The 22,764-nt window shown below is 47.3% G+C and overlaps 1 protein-coding gene and 1 non-coding gene across 2 annotated transcripts in view; one reads left to right on the forward strand and one right to left on the reverse strand.

Moving 5' to 3' along the window:
• Window positions 1-1,482: 1,482 nt before the first annotated feature.
• LOC149347037 (uncharacterized) overlaps window positions 1,483-22,764 on the forward strand; it is a 37,178-nt gene continuing 15,896 nt past the window's right edge. Inside the window, exons 1-2 of the mRNA XM_089585485.1 lie at window positions 1,483-1,739; window positions 9,871-10,237. Coding sequence (XP_089441611.1) covers window positions 1,483-1,739; window positions 9,871-10,237 — 624 coding nt within the window. The remainder of the gene's footprint in view (window positions 1,740-9,870; window positions 10,238-22,764) is intronic.
• TRNAR-CCU (transfer RNA arginine (anticodon CCU)) lies at window positions 16,174-16,245 on the reverse strand. The gene has a single exon. It is a non-coding gene; the product is annotated as a tRNA-Arg (tRNA).

Here is a 22,764-nt window from a genome sequence, read left to right on the forward strand (position 1 = left end):
CTGTCATTTATATATATATATATATATATATATATATATATATATATATATATATATATATATATATATATAGTTGCGGCAGGTCGTATCGTTGAATGGGCCAGGAAGACTTGTAGAAGAAGGGGTCAAAACTTTCCGATTATCTTCATTTAATACCAACAGTTTCGAACGGAGGACCGTCCTTCATCAGGGTATACACACCGACAAAATTACACTGCGTGGGTACTGTTGCGAGCAGACACACAAATTGAAATGCAGGAGAACGCTTTCGACGTTCGCTTTTTAGTTTTATTCTCTTCACGTTACGGCCTCACGACGAGTCAAGAACAGAGATGCCGTGTTACAGCTCTTGAGTAAAGGTAAACTAACGCTTGTCATTACAGCAGACATGTAACAACGGTTTCTGGCGCAGGCCACTAGGGGGCGAGAAATGATCTGGAGTTGCGAATAGCGTGCTTGCTACGTGAGTGGACGTAATCATGTTGTCATGGTCCCAAGCTTCCCCTGTAAAAGTTGACTAAAAGGCGCGAACAGTACTACGCCGCTTTCAATGGTCTCTGAGCAGAGTACAGAATGCAACTACTGTCATGCATTAACCTGGTCGACGGAAGTACGGCTTGGTGCGCAGAGCATGAAGAGGCTTCTTTGAAATGTGCCACAGTACTGAGACTCCTACTATTACAAAGTTTTGAAGACGTGAGAGCTGAAGTATGGTCTTGGATATAGCCTGGACAGTGACACTGGCAAAAACATTATTTAACCCTCAGGGAATCCACGTCTAGGTTGTGCTTAGAGGTAACCTTTCAGTGTAAGCAGAAATATATTGGAAGCCGATAGCCACTACTGGAGGAACATGCTCCCGGTCTTGAACTCTCCGACTAAACATGGGTACAGACAAAGGACATTTAGCATACCGTCGAGCAGTAAATGCACTATATTTGCACTTCTTCTTGTGGACAGAGTGTAGAGAAAAAGGTTGTTCTTCCCGAGAAGAATGCTCCTAGATTTAACGCATTCCAAGAACATGGGTCGGGGGGAAATGTACTTCGGAAATGTTCAAGATGAGAAAACCGGTTGTTTGCACTAGCACCACTGGACAAACATATCAGTTTAGGTTATTGCACACTGCCGTTCCCAACAATTCTGAACAAAAGCGTTTTTGAACGATGAAGAGTTTATCAGTGCAACCTTTTCACTTATTGTGAGATTTTACTATAACAATCAATATATCGGCAGATCTCGAGTAGGCAGACTTGCATTTTTTTGCTATTAACGTTTTCTGCTATCGTCAAAAGTGTTCCGCATTGGTTTTTTATGACAGTCTTAACTGCTCGATGTGAGCGATAAAAAACTCATAAAAAAGATTTTGCTACATGTCGGGAAGAATGAACCATTACCTTCAGTATTTCTATACCAGTACCTAACAGTTTTCTAGTATTCAAAATTTTTTGCAAGAATTTTGGGCATCTTATTCTCGCAGCAATGAAGAGCACATCCGCGCCATCGAACCAGCGCGATGACGGCAGAGAAGCCACAGCCGAGAACTCCGATATGTTCGGTGTCGAGAACTGCGTGGAGACGTACGACATCGCACTGGAACCTGTGGCACCGCCCATGGTTGCCATACTGGAGTCCTTCGAGTCGATGTTCCTCAACTCAAACGACGTAAAACACGAGTACGGTCCGGAGAGTTCGAGAGAGACGCGCCAGTTTATCGACATCGGCTGCGGGTCTGGAAGGTAACGTTGAATTTCTTTTGAAATATGGAATATTTCTCAGTTTTAAATATATAAAATAGAAAAAAGGCCGCCACTGTTTGGAAGACGTTGAAGTAACGAGTGTTAGCTGTCTGGTTTACTAGAATCTATATAAATGAGATTGAAGGAAGGTAGCGAAACCGTGATTTGAGCTAGTTGGTACATCTTCACAACTTCATCAGCCCTGCGACGAGGAACAAAGACAGAGAAGGAAGGACAGGTACAAGCGCTACTAACAACTGAAAGTTTGTTTGAAAAAACACAGGTCATATACTCTCAAATGACAACCCGAAGCACCTGCGCTTCCCGCAAAAAAAGACACAAAAAAGTTAGGAATTCAGATACGAAATTTCACACCCATGGATGGATACAGAAGGTGTGCTAACGCACGTGTCGCTGTTCTTGTGAATATGATAGGCTTCACACAACTCCCTAGTCAACTGATCCAAGGTGTCTAATAAAAAAGCATGCCTTCCTCTTCTTAACAGGGCTAAGATTAAGTTTAGACATCAAGATCAGATTACTAGGGAGTTGTGTGAAGCCTATCACATTCACAAGAACAGCCACACGTGTGTTAGCACACCTTCTGTATCCATCCATGAGTGTGAAATTTCGTATCTGGCTTTTGTGCATTTTTTTGCGGGAAACGCAGGCAATTCGGGTTGTCATTTGAGAGTATATAACCTGTGTTTTTTCAAATAAACTTTCAGTTGTTAGTAGCGCTTGTCCTTGTCCTTCCTTCTCTGTCTTTGTTCCTCGTCGCAGCGCTGGTGAAGTTGGGAAGGGAGGTACAGCAATGAGAATACGAATTTGTACGTTCATTTCTCCATATGATGAACACACTCAAAAACATTTCACTTGCAGGTGGTTGTTTCCACAATGCTGTTGTAAATGGCGCTACTAGTCTGAATTCGAGACTTCGAGATGTGCTGTTTTGTAGTTGCTGTCACAGATTGCGCTGTGGTCTCAGGATGGTAGCAGACCCCACGAAATATCGAAATGTGATGAGTAGTGGCTGCCACAGGTGGCGCTGTGATATCAGGATGGTAGCAGACCCCACGAAATCTCGAAACGTGATGAGTAAGAGCTAACACGCTTAAAACCGTTACGTAGCCAGCGTGGCGCAGGATAAGCATCTAGCCATCGTGGTTTATTCATTGTTCATCAACCTTGGCGTCCACGAAACGACATCATCTGGTAAAATTTACTTGCATACAGAATTGTTACTTGCAGGAAGTTGAAATCAAGCGCAGGTATAGCACTGTATTATTTTCGAGAAAATAAAATTTACAAGCTCTGATGATTTATGAACCTGTAAAAGCCGCATATCTGCGCCAACCCCCTCAGGAGCACACGATAAATAAGCATCAAAACTAAAGATTATTCAGCCAACAGCCATTGCAGCTGCTCGACCATTAAAAGTTCAGGTAGCTCTGCCGTCAGGTATAATGGAAATGGCGTGCTCACAGTAGGTATTTCTTAAATCTTGCAGCTGTAATTTTACTTTTCCTTTAAAATTATGTAGGCAACAGCACCGTGTACGGAAATTAGAGCAGTGGGAGTACCTTTGCCAGGATAGATGAAATTCAAATAGGGGAGTAGTACTTATTAGAATCCACCCCGCAGTCATAAGCTATAGACACAGACATTAGGCTGCAGAGGAGAGCTATACGGCATGCAGGGCGACATGGAAGTTCAAAAAAAATATTTTTTTCATGCCTCGGGCATTGAATCCGGTACCACCACCAGTCCTGTGCGGTCGTTCAATCAAACGAGCTAACGAGTGCTTTTGTGTGTTTACTGAACACACATCGTGGCTAGCAGGTGGCAGGGCTGGGACAAGGTTTCCTACTCTGTATGGAACTTTATGGAGGATCTATTTTCTGCCATATAAGTGAAAATAGGATTTTTTTTCTGAGAACCCATAGCGGCGGAAATCATTTCTTTTCCATTGGTTCCGCAACATAATAAACTTACACTGCGTTATACTACTCATAAAAAGCACTTCGAAGCTCTTTTCCAGGAAATACCGCTCTCCTTCTGCTATGAGTTTTTAAAACTAAAATATAACAGCGAACAAGAAATTTGAGATGATCTGAAGCCACCACCGCCATTGAAACCCAGGAATATAAGTTTAAAACAGCTTATTTCTTCTAGTTTGTAACCAACAATTAATACAACGGTTCAGTCATTATTTCCCTCGGGTGTTTAAACAGCTTATTTCTTCTAGCTTGTAACAAATCATTAATAAAACGGTAATAAGTCATTATTTCTCTCGGATGTTTCTAAGCTTTTAGGCTGCATGCTAAGAACCTTTTAACATGAATCGGATCGTGTGATCCAACCTTCAGGCGTCGTCTCTTCCCGTCTAAACAGGACATGTTTACGAAGCGCGCGGAAGGACGCTGGTTAGTTGGCCACCAACTCGAGGTGTAAACGCTTCTAGTCAAACGCGTTTACGCTGCCCGGAAAGGTGAAGTAGATTTAAAATAAATGGGTAATTTCTTATCATCCCCCCAACTTCCTCCATCCGGCAGAATTATCCCAAGGCTAACCCCACCTATAGCTTGCAACAAGATTCGCCTCAAGCTTGCGCCTAAAATGGAAGGCTCTACGACTATTAAGGCACTGCAATGAAGGAAAGTGGCTATGACGTTCCGCCGCTGAACACATGGACTCAGAGTCCAATCCCGTTCGAAGCGGCCGCATTCTGACGCAGGCGAAATTTAAAGCACCAGTGGCAGTTCGTTGTCAGTGGCTACGCTATAAAGAACTCCAGGTGGTCAAAATTATTCTAGAGCCTTTAACTACTGCGTCTCTCATAGCCAGTGTGCAGCCGTCGGACATGAATGCCATAAACAACAACAAATTTGTTCACCTTTTTAGAGTCTATAGCACATGCAATACGCCGGATATTTCAGGGTTCAGAATGACTCGTCGGTTCACCTGTTGAGTGAAGCAGGTTGAAAGGCGTCTTTGAACATCACTGCAAGCTTTCTTTGAGGCTTCTTTTTAACTTTACAATCTACTAGCGTGCTGGAAGCTTTAGTTCAGCACGGAGCAGCCTTCCCTGCCTAGGCAGTCAGCAAACCTGAAATTTGGTTCGTCCTGAACATTCCTTCCTTTTCTTATTAAGGGCGCTATGGAGCATGGTTCGGTTCGTAGTCGCAGCAACAAAACGAGCGGATGTTATTTCCCGCTGGCCAGCCGCGTGTTGCCAATATATAATTTCCGACGCAGCTGTCTCATGGCCAGTCCTTTTAAACGAATTGAGCACATCTGCCGTTTTTGTTTTATTTAGAACGCAACCTGTACAAGGCCGCACTCTGTAACGGCTTTGCACAAACACGGGGCCAGCAATTTATCGAACTTGCAAACTTGTAAATTATCAGCTTTCTGAAAGCGCAGATATTTGGAGACGAGCATTGCTTCAATTCAAATAAGGCCCGATTCTTATTTCTTCCGGCGAATTATGTTCTTGGGGATTTAGACATTTAAAAACATAGCTGGGAGGTGGCCGTACCACTTTTGCGTAAACTGTTACAAATGCATCGAATGTCAACGAAACAGGAGCGAGCCTCACGGTGCTTGGCAACGTTTCTCCAAGAACAATTGTCCTTGTCTTGTCTTTGTCCAGGCGAGGACAGGTGGTCACGTCTAAATGCTGGTAAGCACCGTGAGACCCCCCCCCCCCCCCCCATACTGCTTTGTTCACTTTGTGTTGTCAAGAAACCCGGCCGCGGCGGCTGAATTTCGATGGAGGGGAAATTCTAGAGGCCCGTGTACTGTGCGATGTCAGTGCAGGTTAAAGAACCCCAGGTGGTCGAAATTACTGGAGCTCTTCACTACGGCGCCCCTCATAGCCTGAGTTGCTTTGGGACGTTAAACCTCAATAAACCAACCAAACCAAACAATCTCCCGCCCTCTCTCTCTCCCATGGCTCTACTGATGTGCAAAGCACAGGGAGGGACGCCATGCCCCTATCTAATGAAACTACGTCACCTTTCCCAGCAAGTATTACAAGTACATTATTACTGAAGAATAACCTCCACGTTATCGCGTTTCGCAGTTTAAAATTCAGATAAAAAAATTTAGGAATAATGAAATTTAGTTTTCGAACTCGTAGGCCTTGATTCGACGGAAGCCAACTATTTTCTAGATTACTTGCTAAAGCGTTTACAACACCCACTACCGGTATCAGGATATTCACATGGTAAGCCGATTGTATCGACTGTCCAATCCTTAAAGGGACAGCAGAACAACGCGGCAAACAAACTGAGTATTTATTTCGCCTTGAAATCCTATCTGTATAATCAAGCAGCCTTGCATGTCCACGGAATGGACGATGAAATTTGTAGATATAAAAATTAAAAATTTTTATACCTGAACGGTCATGATAGAATATTTAAAGAGGAAATAAAAATCTGTCTATAGTTAATAGCTACTTTTGTGGCTGTGTTTATATGCGTAAGTATATTAATTAATATTTGTTATTAGCTGCCAAGCAAGAGTATTTCTCTATGAACAAGATCTGAACTCGGAATATTTGAAAGTGGAGCTTGTTCTAAAGAAGTAGGACCTCGCCTCGACGGCGCATATGTAGAATAATTGATAGGCGAAAGTGAACTAATTTAAGGATCTGAACGTAGGTTACGATACGCAATCGCAACAGATTACGACATATCAGTCAAACGGTTTCTTTTCGCTTTCATGTTCCGGTGTAAAATGCGCCAACTTTCCCAACAAAGCAGCGTGCTGAAATGGATCATCACAGACGGGACCGAGTTGTCCGCGCAACGCAATACAAAAGCGTGTAATTACACTTTATATCGCCGAGAAGATTGTAACAGCCATTACTAATTATAACCCGCCACACATTTGAGAGAAGTCCTGCGTGCAACTCTCATTAGGGGACATTGGAAAAAAGCACCGTCTTCACATTTAATTGTTTACATAGCCTGCCATCTTATACACTTATTCGGGAAAGGTAGTGTAGCTTTAATGCAGTTCTGTGATGTAGCATGGTTGGTTGGTTTATGGGATTTAACGTCCCAAAGCGACTAAGGCTATAAGAGACGCCGTAGTGGAGGGCTCCGGAAATTTCGACCACCTGGGGTTCTTTAGCGTGCACTGACATCGCACAGTACACGGGCCTCTAGAATTTCTCCTCCAAAGAAATTCAACCGCCGCGGCCGGGATCGAACCCGCGTCTTTCGGGTCAGCAGCCGAACACCATAACCACTGAGCCACCACGGCGGCTGTGATGTAGCATGAAAGAAGGCATTGAGGGAAGCAGCTATATCAACACTATTTACACGTCGCAATAGACGATATGCGAAATGCGCAGCGCCATCTCTCGACGCTCCGAGAACTAAGTCCTCCATGTTGGCACGGTACAGAAAACGAAACCGCTGCCCAGCGTTGGGTTAAAACGGCTGCGCTTCGTTTGAAAAGTAAAATGCCGATGCAGTGTTGCGCTACCCTCTCCACTGTGAAAAGACACTACGGTGCGTGCCAGAACTAGGTGCGTTCCAGCTTTTCGCTTTTTTATTTTTTTACTCCGTCCCAACGTTTTAGTAACACAAAACGCCATGCGAGGTATCATGTGTCAGCGCGCGGATCAGTGCGCAGCTTTCGCTTTCTGCGCTGATTTTTGACAAATCTCTCGAGGTGATTTGCGTTTAAATTAAGATAAGGACCACAGCCTTTGTTGTCTGTGATCAAAATTAGAAGCCGATTTCGTGCATTTATCAACTCCCCGGTCGGGCGTTAATATATATAGACTGAACAACGTAATAGAGAAGGTAATTTTTTTGAGCGGGCCAATCGCTCGTGCCGTGGCGAAATAAGTCCACTCGAAGAACCATATGCCGATTACAGCTTAGTTTGCTACGTGTTCAGTCAAGTTTTTCCCGCGTTCAATCAGTTTTAGAAGGGCGAGCAAACTCTCTGGACCATACGCATATGAAGCAATACACCCTACGTATAAAAACTGAGGTGCGAATGCTTTATTTCTTGAGGATTCCTATACCTTCCATATCTGCGGCGCCGAAAATCTAAAAAAAAAGCGAATAATATAGCTACTTTATTATGAAGGAGGGACGCATTTCTAAGCTAGAAAGTTCGTGCAACAGTGTTCTGAAAACGCTTCAGGCCATCTGATTTTATTATCGTTGTGGCAAGCTTCAACAGCTTGCTTCGCAACAAAGCCATTTGTCCAAGTTTGGGAGTAAGCTAATTTAGTTTCGGAAGCAACCGAACATGTTAATTTCGCCCCTGCACATACAGCTTAACCAGCGTACCGAGTCCGTGCATGCACCTACAGCTGTAGCATCTTTCTCTAATCAAGGCGCCGCGGTGGCTCAGTGCTTATCTGAAAAAAAAAAAAAAAGCTGCGTCTTTGCTTACAATATTTTGAATTATATGTGCATGCCTACTTTCCTCTTGTTGATGTCGACTGACTGACTGCGTCTTAAGCAGGACGCGGTTTCAACGAATTGTGCCGAAAGTCAACCGGCGCCGGGCTCTGAAACGGTGACGTTGAAAACCGCGGATGCGCATTACACATTACAGTAAATGAATCGAATTACGCAGCTGGTCGAGGGTCTTGTGTGATTATACTGCAATGCACGAAGCTCCTGGCGTCGGCGCGAATGAAAGTTCGCACTGTCACAGAAGTTTGTCAACACACGTGAGCACTCACCGCAAAATAACCGCTCGCTACCCTACCAGATGAATTCGCGTCCACTTGGGAATAAAATAGCCATGATAATGCGTGACGCTTGAACTGGTGCTTTAATGCGAGCATTAAAACGGCAACAGCACACGGTCACGGTTCGACTTTACAACCCACTTCGAGTGCCGATTATTGCGATCATCAGCGCCAGACTTCAAGCAAAGCTAAGGACGCGATAGGAGTAAGCTGGCGCTTATTGTAAGCACGTATACATTTAGTCAAAGATCAGCTGTGAAAACAACGCAGCAGCTGAAGCTTGCCTGTTGAAATTCCACTCGCAAGAAGAAAGTACGCATAGCAAACGATGCACCAGCTCGACGAGCTCGACCGCGCCAAGATGGAAACCGGAAGTTGTGGGCGCGGTGTTGCCAGACCGCCAAGCAATTTCGCATATCGTCTATTCCAAATTTAGTTGCAATCAAACTCTGCATGTTAGAAGATCCATAGTTCGAAACATTTGTTTCTGGTAATCGTTCCACTGAATAGTTTCCATTTGATCATAAAAAGTGAGGTGTGCCCTGGATCGCGGTCAGCAGCAGAACTCATGCCACGACGTTCCTACAGCCAACACGCATTGGAATAGATTTTATAGCAAGATGTGAAAGCCGTACCAGCCCGGGACCCTAACGGTAGAGCTTCAAAGGTAAAAAAAGAGCTGTCATTATGGAGTGAAATAAATTTAAATATCGAAACCACCACGGCTTGTAAAGCAAAAGCTACGTGAAGAGAAAAGAGTTTAGGCAGTATGCAGCTGGAAAGTGCGCTTTAAGGGATACCTGTCTAAGTGCTTCTTTCTCACCACTGAAGTACTCCTTTTGAGGTTCTCTTTTCATTTTACTACGGTGCTGTACTTTGGCAGCAAAAGACCACATCATACGTCATTTCTAGTCTTTTTTCAATGGTCAGAAACTAAGCGAAGATGTACATGCACATTTTTTTTTTCCAACTGACCTCCCTAAACCTTGCCAATCGGACATTCATCTCGAATTCATTGCTCCCAATCATTTATTCGGTCTCTCTTTCAGGTTTATGCACTGATTATTAAAGTGCTTTATTAATGTCAAAGCATTATCTGAGTATGTCGCATCAGCGAAAATTGTCCGCAAAACATGTCCGCAAAATTTGTCTGCACGAGTACGTCGTTCTTTGAAGATAAATGTATGAAAGTGTGATTGTATCAGTGTGTGATAAAATGTTGCCGGGGGAAAATTTTGGTTGATGAGGTGTAATTGGTTGTTAAATTAAACGCGAGAAAACGTGAGTAATACACTTAGACGTCAAAACAGCCGCGGACGTCAATATAGTATGTGGCCGTTTTGCTTTCGCATTGCTCCAATGTGGGTCGCCGCATTGTCGCCAAATTGTCTATATTCGCAGCTTCACTTTGAAGTATCTGCTTCCTCGTCTGCCCACCTGGTGCGAGCGACTTGTGGGGGTCGACATCTCGGAGGCCATGTTGAAGTTCGCGCGGGAGAAGCGCGCGGATCCCCGGATAGAGTACAAGACTCTGGACATCGTTTCGGAAGATGACGTCTCGAGGTTTGTGAGTGAGCAAGGCCATTTTCAGCGGGTCTATTCGTTCTTGGCGCTGAACTGGATGACGGATCAGCGGCATGCGATGAAAAACATCGAAACGCTCATGGCCGACGGTGGAGAGTGCCTCCTGGTTTTTGCCAGCAGGTTGGACGTGCACGACATCTTCACCGCCGTAAAGTGCTCTCCCCGGTGGAGCAAGCACTCTCATGTAAGTAAGCCAGACTGACTCTGAATGAGACTGCGCTCTCCAGACTAAATCCTTAATATACAGGATGCTGCACCTAAGACTTAACACAATTTTTAAAAACAGGCTTTTTTTTGAGTTACATGACCGCTTCTTTCGACATAGCATTGTCAGTGGTGTAGTACACCAGAATACAGATAAGACGAGATTACTAGGGTTTAACTAATATTGGATATATACCTTTTGTAGCGATGGCTACATTAGTCACGCGAACTTGCTATTTCGCTGTGGCGGCGCTGCGAGGAGGCACAAAGACCGACCGTGAGCCGTTGCCTAGCAACCGCCGCTGCTGGCGGACGCCGCGCGCTCGCCGCGCCATCTGGCATGACGTCACACCGCGCGCCTCACCGCGGAGCTACAGTTCACTGTAGCGGAGCCGCCGCCGCCGTTCGGTATGACGTCACACCGCTTGCCTCGTCGTTGCGCTTGCCTCCGCTCGCTCCGCCAGCTGTGTCGCATGCCTGATAACACGTCGGAGGATTGAAAAGGAGAGCTTGCGTGCGCCGCAACCACAGTTGAGGCGGCAGTCAGATCAGCCACTGTCAACGCTTTCGCATTACTCCAATGCGGTTTCGGCAGTGCCTTCTAATCTTTAACTATCACTGTTACACTCCTTATCTAATGAGAGGCGTGTAGCAGACTGTAATTGATGTCCAAATCAGTTTTTAGAACTTCGAAAACGCTTTCACCCGCGGCGGTGTGAAAGATTTTGGCTATTTCGACGAGTTACGTGGACTGGAGAGGTTGCTTTGCCTGCAAGCTTCTCGGAAGAGCATGCATTTTGGCGCGATGTTGTCAAAACTTCTTGGGCTATAGTGCCGACGCTAAACCGTGTTTGACATTTTTAAAACTTATATGGATATTAATAACAGTGAGCTGCACGCCTATGAATAATTAAGGAGCCTAACGGTAATAGTTAAAAAGCTTACTATCCAATATTAGTTAACGATACTGATAGTTAGCACATCTTAGCCCTGTTATGATGCATTAAACTAGAAAATGCGATGCCGGAAAAAGCGCTCTTATAACGCAAGAAGACTATTTTTGAAAATTGTGTAAAATCTTAAACCCCGTCGTAAAAGCCCCGGGTGATAGCCCGCGAAGGCTATCGGGGTTCTATTAGTTTCGTTTGGTTTGAACTTTATGAAGGGCCGTGATTTAGCCCCTACAGGAGAGAATAGAAAAGGAATCAGTTAAATGACACATCTATGAAGCACGCTGAATTGTCCTGAGGCTCAAGACAAGAAGCACCAGTTTCCTTTCTACTAAATATCTACTGAGCATGGAACAAAGAGGCACGGTTTTTCAATCGAACAAACGGTAGCAAACAAACTTTCAACCGCAGACATGCCATTCCAGTTCAGAAGAAACTTCAAGGAGAGGGCTGAGTCGGGCTGGTTGGTTCATGTTGAATGGTACGGCAAAACAGCGCTGACGGACGGGACGCATGTGCATGTGTCTTCAGCGCATGTGTCTCATCTTCTTCCTTCCCGTCCGTCAGCGCTGTTTTGCCGTACCATTCAGCAAAAGCTTATTTGGAAAAAAAACTTGAGATCAGAAAAGTTTGCCTTGCTAAGTAGTTTCAAGAAAATATCTGTACATTAAAAAGACGCTTTATGATAGACCTTGCTCACAATTTTCTGCCAGGTGGCTTCACACTTCCTGCAAATCGTAATATATTCTCAGGTGATTCTACTTCGTGAAGAAAAAGTAATCACGTAATCTTTCTTGTTTGAAGATTTGAGCATTCATTGCTCATTAAGAATGTTTTGATGGGAGGCATAACGAAAATGTAGGACACCATATCTGACAAATGAAAAGTGGTAGCCGTCACTCGAAAAAATGTGGGGACGGTTAAGCTTCGCCTATAAGATGTTGTGCCGCCGCCCACATTTCGCTGGCTGGCCTCTCTGGAAGCCAGCGCTGCGCGCCCGCCGTCGCTCAAAGCAGGCCCAGACTCTCTCGGACATGTCGCGGCTTGCAGCGTGAATCATCCCGCCTCGCCGGCGCCTGGTGCGGACCCTTCCTCCTCCCCGTTCTCTCCGTCGGTTTGAACACCTGCGGCGCTTCGCCGGCCGCCCGCCTCTCGACCATTCGTCTAATTTGAACGGTGGCCAGTGCCGTTAGCTGATTGGAGGATTTGAACGGACACCGGCGGCTTTAAAAACGGAGCCGCGCTGAACCCGCGCAGCGATGGGCAGCAGAAGAGCCGGGGCCGCCCTCCTCCTTTGTGCTAGCGCGTGGTGCTCTTGGCCCTTGTATCATGTAAAAGCCCTTGTACATACTGTACATAGAAGTCATTTGACTCACCATCGCCTCGACCGTTTCCTGGCTCGGAATCCCAGTCCCGACAACGAGCAGAAAGCGCTAGCGTTATATTGTGCCGCTCGCATCGTCTACTCAGTTACCTAACTGCTAATTAACATGATTACAATTACTCATGCACGCATGGGTACCATTCTCTAAAACACTCTCTAAACACCTAAACACCTCTGACCTTGAGCTTCGACCTACAATTCCGACCTTGACACTTGGTTTTGGCCTTGACATTTGGCTTTGAACTTTGACCACGTACTTTGACATTGAATTTTCTTCCTCGCATTCATTTCTATGCTGCCATCTTCCCTCTTCCGCTGCGAAGCACGCGGCTAAAAACAGGAACGGGATCATGAAGAGCTGCGCTAAAAAAAAATTCCAAGGTTCGCGGCGATGTCTTGAGGCCCGATAATAGAGGCTGAACGGAGTTCACTTAATCTACAACGCACTCTGCGAAGCCTCCAAGCTGTATGAACGTTGGAGCTTCAGCCCCGCGTTCTTTATTAACGATGACCCCGAGAAGAGACGCCAGTATTTCAACCATCCTACATCGTATCCCGGCAAGCTAGGGTTCTTGTATGCAGCAGACTGCGCTATGTTTTCGTAGTTAAATTGCTTGGGAGCAATAAACAATGTGTTTTGAACGGAAATGAATTCAGGTGAAAGTCATGGGTAGGACAAAGAGGCAATATTTCCTCTGCTATTCTGTATATAGCAAAATAAATGCAGTATCAGGTGTTAAGGCAGGTCTGAGAGGGCTTTGGTAAGAAATTCAGCCATTATGCATTTTAAAGGGGCCCAGAAACACAATCTTAGTTAACTGTTTTGCCTGTTGATTGCATACAGTGAGTTATAATGGTGCTATTAGCGTCGGTAATACCGCGTATATTCCGTTTTTTAATATTTTAATGTCCTCCCAAAAACAACTTCACGGCTCTGATGGTGTCGCCACACAGCGGCGGATATGACATCACCTGGCGCGAGCTTGATGATCGCACAAACAGTAAATATACTGCAAATTGTGTGAATAAATAGACACATTTGTCACCTGTCTACGTTTTATATTAGATCAACAAAAACAGCTTGTTTGTCTTAGATAAAAGCCCTGCAAAGCAAGTAAAATAAAAATACACCACCAGGGGCGCTCTGGCATGGAAACGACGCTGCCAATCTCAGCAAGAACGAGTTACAGAGAGCAGGCAACCATGGAGTACAAACTTCCGCGACGTGCTCTGGCTGGCTGTTTTTATTGGTTGCGCCAGGTGCCGTCATTGGGAGAGCGAAATAGGAGTGGGAAGCCCCGCCAAAATTGAGTTGAGGGCAGCGTTTTGTTTGCTTGTATTTTCAAATTTCTTCACTGAATAACTCCCGTACCTGTGCATCGATTCCTGTAATTCTTTTTAAGTCAGCATCTGTGTGACATAAAGAACCCACCTGAAGTATAGCCGGTATCCCCCCAAGCAGTGTTTCGCAGCCCCTTTAAGCAATAGGCGTGTGGTAAAATTACAGGTGATAGGAAATAGTACATACTACAGGGATAAATTGACGGTATTCTCTGATCACATACATTCCGTTCGGTGATTAGGGATTGAATATTTAGAGTTCGTTCGTCAGGAATGACATCAAAAAAGGAATAGCCAGCGAATTATTCAGTAATGAAAATATCATTGGCCCGCGCGGCTTAAGCCATTTTGGAAAATAAGGGATACCAGTAGCGTGCTCTTAAAAATGAACTAAAAGTTTGCTCATGTCGTGTTTGCTCATGTCAAAATTCCTCAAGTCATGACCAAAAAAGAACTTCGTGGTGACCATTTCGAAATGAATAGCAGTGTAGAAGACCGTCATGGAACTCGGGCAGAAAAACGTCCTCACATATTCCACCTTGAAAGAGCTCAGTATTGTGTGAAATTTGCCGCCTTGTCGGTCAGCGTGATAATCTGTGAAGTTGAGTATCTCGTCTGCGCCGAATTAGGTTTGCCATGAATAAGAATAAGAACCGTTTGCAACCACACGACTCGAAAACGAGCGAATACTTAGCAGGAAAAAAGTCAACTTCTGCACTCCACTTTCGATACATCAGTAGGCAGCCTTGGGTACATGTCTTCTTTAGCGTGTGGCGTTTATTCGTCGGCTGCAGTTCCCTTGCATTATTGTTGCGAAAGCAACACTACGCCAGCCAGCTCGGCTCGTCGCGTGGTCGCACTTTAGCCGTATGCCGCGGCCCACGAACGAAGTCAAGCCGCCGTTGCCTAGCAACGCCGCAGCCGCGCTCCAACAGATGGCGCCGCCGTCGACGCCGCTGCTGTCGCTCCACCAGATGTGCTCCGCTGGGGTCATAGAGTTTCTTACTATTACCTAGAGGGAAAGCTGGCAGCCCGTCTATGGGAGTTTGCATGGCGACCCCTCGAGACCACTTCAGCCACCATGGGCGCTCAAAGCATCATGGGGCGGTGAGCTACTTGTTGCGGAACTGCAACTTTTGGCCATAAAATAATAGAAAAATTAAGCTGTTTGATAACTACAAACGTCCTAATATTCAATATCTTGTCTAATGATTGCAACAAACGAGCAGAAAAGCATTTAAGTGCAAAGTTTGCCCAAAATAAGAGACGACTCGCTCTCCTATTGGCCAAGTAGTGAACACTATAAAAACTAATATTTCGTAATTAACAGGCGCACTTTTAAAAGTATATATGTTTTCAAAAAAGATGATGTTGCTTAAACACTATAAGAGGTTTTTTAATGGCATTTCGGAAAAGTGAAACCTTTTATTAGCGTCGTGTGTCGTCGCGTTTTCACTACTATGGCTTTTGCACTCTGCGTTCGCACGAAAGTCGTCTGCGCACACACGGACAGCGTTTTTGGAATGAAACATCTTAGTAATGACACTCCGTGTTCCTGAAAAACTATGACTGTTCCGCAACAAGTAGCTCACCGCCCCATGATGCTTTGGGCGTCCATGGCGGCTGAAGTGCAGCGCCGCCAGCTTTCCTTCTAGGTAATAGTAAGAAACTCTATGGCTGGGGTAGAGGGAGAGGAGGTGTCACCTCGCGGAGGTGTGTGTATATATATATGAGAAGCCAACAGCCACAGAAACCAAGGAGCATAGGGGATTTTTAATGAATATATTTTTGTGGTGTTGACAAGTAAGAATGATACTGAGTATGTTGTCGCTTAAAGCTAATTGATTAGAAAAGCAGAAGAAAACACAACCACATGACGCCGGTGGGATTCGAACCCACGACCTCCGCATTACGCGTCCGGTGCTCTACCTCTGAGCTACGGCGACGGCTGTCAAACCTTCTGCTTTGGGGGGTATTTATATATATATATATATATATATATATATATATATATATATATATATTATATATATATATATTATATATATATATATATATATATATATATATATATGTATATATATATATATATATTACAGAAGCCAACAGCCACAGAAACCAAGGGGCAGAGGGGATTTTTTTTAAGTTATTTATTTTGTTGTGTTGATCAATTTAGAATATTACTGAATATGTTACCGTTTAAAGATAACTGATTAGAAAAGCAGAAGAAAAACAACCACCTGCCGCCGGTGGGATCCGAACCCACGACCTCCGAATTAGGCGTCCGGTGCTCTACCTCTGAGCTACGGCGACGGCTGTCAATTCTTCTGCTTTCGGGGGTATTTATGTTTACAAGTAACCTAACCTTGAGAGTGTTCATCAGCGCCACCCACGTTCATAAGCGGCGGACGTAGAACGTCCTGAGTTACCGCAGGTGTGACGTAGAACGTCATCGAACGGAGCGGGTGTAAGCTGCGTGAGAACCCTCTTATGCTTCCTAAGGCGTCAAGGCTGCCAGAATCGAGGCCCTCGCTAAGCAATTAAGCAAACAAGGGAAGGGGATGAGGGGCTCGTTATAAATATTACAGAAGCCAACAGCCACAGAAACCAAGGGGCAGAGGGGATTTTTATTAAGTTATTTATTTTGTTGTGTTGATCAATTTAGAATATTACTGAATATGTTACCGTTTAAAGATAACTGATTAGAAAAGCAGAAGAAAAAACAACCACCTGCCGCCGGTGGGATCCGAACCCACGACCTCCGAATTACGCGTCCGGTGCTCTACCTCTGAGCTACGGCGACGGCTGTCAATTCTTCTGCTTTCGGGGGTATTTATGTTTACAAGTAACCTAACCTTGAGAGTGTTCATCAGCGCCACCCACGTACATAAGCGGAAGAAAGCAGAAGAATTGACAGCCGTCGCCGTAGCTCAGAGGTAGAGCACCGGACGCGTAATTGGGAGGTCGTGGGTTCGGATCCCACCGGCGGCAGGTGGTTGTTTTTTCTTCTGCTTTTCTAATCAGTTATCTTTAAACGGTAACATATTCAGTAACATTCTAAATTGATCAACACAACAAAATAAATAACTTAAAAAAAAAATCCCCTCTGCCCCTTGGTTTCTGTGGCTGTTGGCTTCTGTAATATTTATAACGAGCCCCTCATCCCCTTCCCTTGTTTGCTTAATTGCTTAGCGAGGGCCTCGATTCTGGCAGCCTTGACGCCTTAGGAAGCATAAGAGGGTTCTCACGCAGCTTCCACCCGCTCCGTTCGATGACGTTCTACGTCACACCTGCGGTAACTCAGGACGTTCTACGTCCGCCGCTTATGAACGTGGGTGGCGCTGATGAACACTCTCAAGGTTAGGTTACTTGTAAACATAAATACCCCCGAAAGCAGAAGAATTGACAGCCGTCGCCGTAGCTCAGAGGTAGAGCACCGGACGCGTAATTCGGAGGTCGTGGGTTCGGATCCCACCGGCGGCAGGTGGTTGTTTTTTCTTCTGCTTTTCTAATCAGTTATCTTTAAACGGTAACATATTCAGTAATATTCTAAACTGATCAACACAACAAAATAAATAACTTAAAAAAAAATCCCCTCTGCCCCTTGGTTTGGTTTCTGTGGCTGTTGGCTTCTGTAATATTTATAACGAGCCCCTCATCCCCTTCCCTTGTTTGCTTAATATATATATATGTATATATATATATATATATATATATATATATATATATATATATATATATATATATATATATATATATATATATATATATATATATATATATATATATATATATATATTGTAATGGGAACGACCGGCAGCCGTTCACGCGGTGGACGAAGAGGAGAACGAAGTGCTGTGCTGGTTTCGGTGTGACTCCGGGGTGTGTGCCTGCCGTGACGCGTCTTTGGTCAACGGCCTCCGACCTGTGCTTCGAAGACGCACCTGTACACTTGGTGGAGGTGCTTCGATCCCCGTCCCGGTGCTCCACCCGGAACTCAGGAGCGGAACGCTACTTGCACCGCCAACAATGCCAAACACTTCGACGCAGTCGTCGCCGGCCACCCCTGCCACCGTCCTCTGTTCCGGGGTCCAACGACAGCGCGACCCTTCCCCATTTAGCGGTACGGACGACCAGGACGTCGACGACTGGTTGGCGACCTACGAGCGCGTCAGCACTTACAATCGGTGGGACGATTCCATCAAGCTGAGCAACGTGCTCTTCTATCTCACAGACGTTGCCAACTTATGGTTTCGTAACCATGAAGCGGACCTTCCCACCTGGTCATCATTCAAGACTAGCTTCGCCGACGTTTTCGGCCGCCCCGCCGTGCGGAAACTCCGCGCCGAGCAACGCCTCCGTGCTCGAGCACAGCTACCGACCGAAACATTCACCGGCTACATTGAAGACATTGTCGATTTGTGTAAGCGCGTGAACCCTTCGATGTCCGAGGCTGACAAAGTTAATAACATTCTTAAAGGCATAGCAGATGACGCTTTCCAAATGCTCCTGGCGAAGAACCCCACCTCCGTCAGTGCCGTCATCGAGCTGTGTCAAAGCTTCGACGAGTTGCGCAAGCAACGCGCTTCTACGCGGCAGTCTGGTGCGCCTCCCGAGAGTCTTGCTGGCTTGGCCCTTGGTCCCTCGTCTCCGGACCAAACCCTCTTCATGGAGCGCGTGAAAGATTTTATACGCGAGGAAATCGCCCGCCAGCTTTCTCTTCTCCATCACGCCGTTCCAGACCCTGTCTGCCCTACTGCCGACCTAGCGCCCTCCCTTGCGCCGACTATCCGCCGTGTTGTTCAGGAGCAGGTCGCTGCAGTCCTGCCGTCCAGCCCCCCGCCTCCTCCTGTCGCAGCACCACTCACTTATGCGGAAGCCGTCCGACGGGCACCGCGCTCGCTTGCCTCTCCTACGTACCGCAGCAGCCCTGCCTATTATGCTCCAACCCCATCCATGCCACTTCCGCCAGCCTCGTTTCCTCGCACACGACGACATCCTACGAACCCTTGGCGCACCGCCGATAATCGGCCCATCTGCTACGCTTGTGGGCTTCCAGGGCACGTCGCACGTCTCTGCCGTCAGCGCTTGCCTCGCTATGGGGATGCTGCGCACACGTACGATCACGGATACGATCACGAGCCGACCTTGCCCAATGGCTCTTCTGGCTCCTCTATGTCTCGCCCCCAGTACTCGACTCGCCGCTCGCCTTCGCCTCGCCGCCGTTCCATTTCCCCAATGCTTCGGCGACCGGAACCTCTCCGTGAGGAAAACTGAATGCCGCAGTTCCGGAGGCAAGAACTGCGTCTTTTGCGAACTCACCAAGTCCTCCGTTTGCTCCCGCTAATGTGGTTCACGCGTTTGTCGAAGGTGTACCTGTTCTCGCGCTCGTTGACACGGGCGCTGCCGTGTCTGTGATTAGTGACTCTCTTCGCCGCAAAATTCGCAAGGTGACGACGCCCCTGTCTGACTTTTCGCTCCGTACGGCCACCTCTCAGCGCATTCACCCCATCGCAGCCTGCACCGTACGAGTTTCGATCAACGACGTAGAATATCTCATCGAGTTTGTTGTGCTGAGTGCGTGCTCTCACGACATCATCCTAGGATGCGACTTCCTGTCCACCCACCACGCAGTGATTGATTGTGCTCGTGCTGAACTTGCGCTATCTTCCGTGTGTAACGTTTCCCTGTGCGACCTGCCTGTGCCCTCCGCTAAACTTCTCGTAGCCGCCGACACCACCATACCTCCCTTTTCTTCTGTCCTCGTCCCGCTCTTACCTGACTCTGCCTTCAGCAGCCCTGTTCTCTTCACACCCACTACTGCTGCCATCCGCCGTCACCACCTTCTGATTCCTTTCGCCGTTCTCACGATTTCCGGTGGTCACTGTGCCATTTATGTCTCCAACCCTTTTGCTTGCCCGTCCTCTCTCCTTCGCGGCGAATGCCTCGGTCGTATCGAAGAACTGGACCCTGCACTTGCCTACGAGTTCTCTGATCACCGTGCATGTCCCGAGGTTGCTCTCCTGGACATTTGTGCGACCACGCCCGATCCGCGTCCCGCCGACGTATTTCATCGCGCCATCGCTACCGACCTTCCGCCCGCTCAACGTGACCAGCTACTGCAACTTCTCCAACGCTTCAGCGCGTCTTTTGACCTTTCCCAACCTTCTTTGGGCCGTGCGTTCGCCGTCTCTCACGAAATTGACACAGGTACGCACGCCCCCTTGCGCCAGCGACCGTACCGCGTCTCGCCCACAGAGCGCCGCGTCATCCGTGAAAATGTCGACGATATGCTACAGCGCGGCATCATACAGCCTTCTCACAGCCCTTGGGCCTCTCCTGTTGTCTTGGTGACGAAAAAAGATGGCTCCATCCGGTTCTGCGTGGACTACCGTCGTCTCAACCAGATTACTCGCAAGGACGTTTACCCTCTACCCCGAATCGACGACGCACTGGACTGCTTGCAGGGAGCGGAGTATTTTTCGTCCTTAGACTTACGCTCTGGATACTGGCAAGTCCCGATGGCTGCTGCTGACCGGCCGAAAACCGCCTTCGTCACATCAGACGGCCTGTATGAATTCAATGTCATGCCATTCGGCCTATGCAATGCCCCAGCCACATTCGAGAGAATGATGGATAATATTCTCAGCGGGCTCAAATGGGAAACGTGTCTGTGCTATCTGGATGACATTGTCGTTTTTTCCAAAGATTTTTCTTCCCATTTACTTCGCCTCCAGCGTGTTCTCACGTGCCTTACTGCAGCCGGGCTACAACTAAACCTCAAGAAATGTCACTTCGGTGCCACGAAGCTGACGATATTAGGTCATGTCATCTCCAAAGATGGTGTTCTTCCTGACCCTGCCAAACTTCGCGCCGTCGCTGACTTTCCCAAACCGACCACCTTAAAAGAACTTTGCAGTTTTGTAGGCTTGTGTTCATACTTCCGCCGCTTCATCCGGAATTTCGCCTGTATCATCGCCCCTTTAACGCAGCTTCTTGCCGGCAGCCCGAACCTCTCGTCTTGGTCACCCGCCTGCGATGCCGCATTCGACACTTTACGTCGCCTTCTGGTCTCCCCGCCAATACTGCGCCATTTTGATCCTGACTGTCCGACCGAAATTCACACTGACGCCAGCGGTGTGGGGTTGGGCGCAGTTCTTGCCCAACGGAAGTCTGGGTATCCAGAATATGTTGTCGCTTACGCCAGCCGCACTCTCACCAAGGCGGAATCTAACTATTCAGTGACAGAAAAAGAGTGTCTGGCCATCATTTGGGCGATTGCCAAGTTCCGCCCTTACGTCTACGGCCGGCCGTTCTATGTCGTCACCGACCATCATGCTCTTTGCTGGCTGTCCTCCCTCAAAGATCCCTCTGGCCGACTTGCCCGCTGGGCTTTACGTCTGCAGGAATTTGATATTCACGTCATTTATCGCTCTGGACGCAAGCACTCCGACGCCGACGCACTTTCCCGTTCACCACTTCCTTGCGATTCCGCCTCTGCCCTCGTCTGTGCCTATGATTTCTCGTCGTTCGGTGTCCCTGATATGCTCTCCGAGCAACAGCAGGATCCTTGGATCAACTCACTCCTCACCTTCCTCTCTAATCCCTCGCCACCTTCTTCATCCCGTACTCTTCGTCGCCAAGCCCCCCATTTTGCCGTTCGTGATAGCCTCTTATACCGGCGTAACTACCTGTCCGAAGGGCGGAAGTGGCTGTTGGTGATTCCTCGCCACCTCCGTGCTGCGATCTGCGCCTCCTTCCACGCAGACCCACAATACGGCCATGCCGGTGTATTGAAGACGTATGCTCACCTGCGTCTGCGATATTATTGGCGCGGTATGAACCGCTTCGTACGACAGTACATTCGGTCGTGTACAGCCTGCCAACGTCGCAAGAACCCTCCCCGCCACAACACCGCCCCATTGCAGCCGTTACCCTGCCCTGCCCGCCCCTTTGACCGCGTCGGCATTTATCTTTACGGTCCGCTTCCCACCAGTTCGGCTAACAACCGCTGGGTAATCGTGGCCGTTGACCACCTAACCCGCTATGTAGAAACGTCGCCTCTACAATCTGCGACCGCACAGGACGTTGCTTCTTTCATTCTACACCGTCTTGTTCTTCGTCACGGCGCCCCGAAAGAATTGCTCAGTGACCGTGGCCGTGTTTTTCTATCGGAAGTCGTCGCGGCACTGCTCAAGGAATGCAAAATCGTTCATCGCTGTACCAGCGCCTATCACCCCCAAACCAACGGCATGACTGAACGGTTCAACCGCACTCTCAGTGACATGCTCGCTATGTACGTTGATACCGCCCACTCCAACTGGGATAAAGTACTTCCTTTCGTAACCGACGCGTATAATACGGCTACGCAGACAACGACGGGATTCTCTCCTTTCTTCCTCTTATATGGTCGCGAGCCTACCTCCACAATGAACACCATCCTTCCCTATCGCCCTGATTCTTCCGAGACAACATCCTTCTCCGAAGCCCACATGTATGCCGAAGAATGTCGACAACTTGCGCGCTCTTTCACCACACAACTCCAGCAGCACCAGAAGCACCAGAAGCACCGTCGGGACCCCTTGGACCCTCCCGCGTCATATCCCTCCGGCGCACTCGTTTGGCTCTGGGTGCCTTCCTCCACTCCCGGCCTCGCCACGAAACTACTTTCCCGCTATCACGGCCCTTACCGCGTTCTTCAACGAACTTCTCCCGTGACTTACATAGTTGAGCCCCTTGACCCCTCCCCGGATCATCGTCGCCGGGGGCGTGAAACTGTACACGTCGAGCGTCTTAAGCCCTACTACGACCCGTCAATTCTTTCGTCCCCGT

The sequence above is a fragment of the Amblyomma mixtum genome, chromosome 4 (assembly GCF_055824585.1).
Source record: "Amblyomma mixtum isolate Tamu chromosome 4, ASM5582458v1, whole genome shotgun sequence".
Lineage (NCBI taxonomy): Eukaryota > Metazoa > Arthropoda > Arachnida > Ixodida > Ixodidae > Amblyomma > Amblyomma mixtum.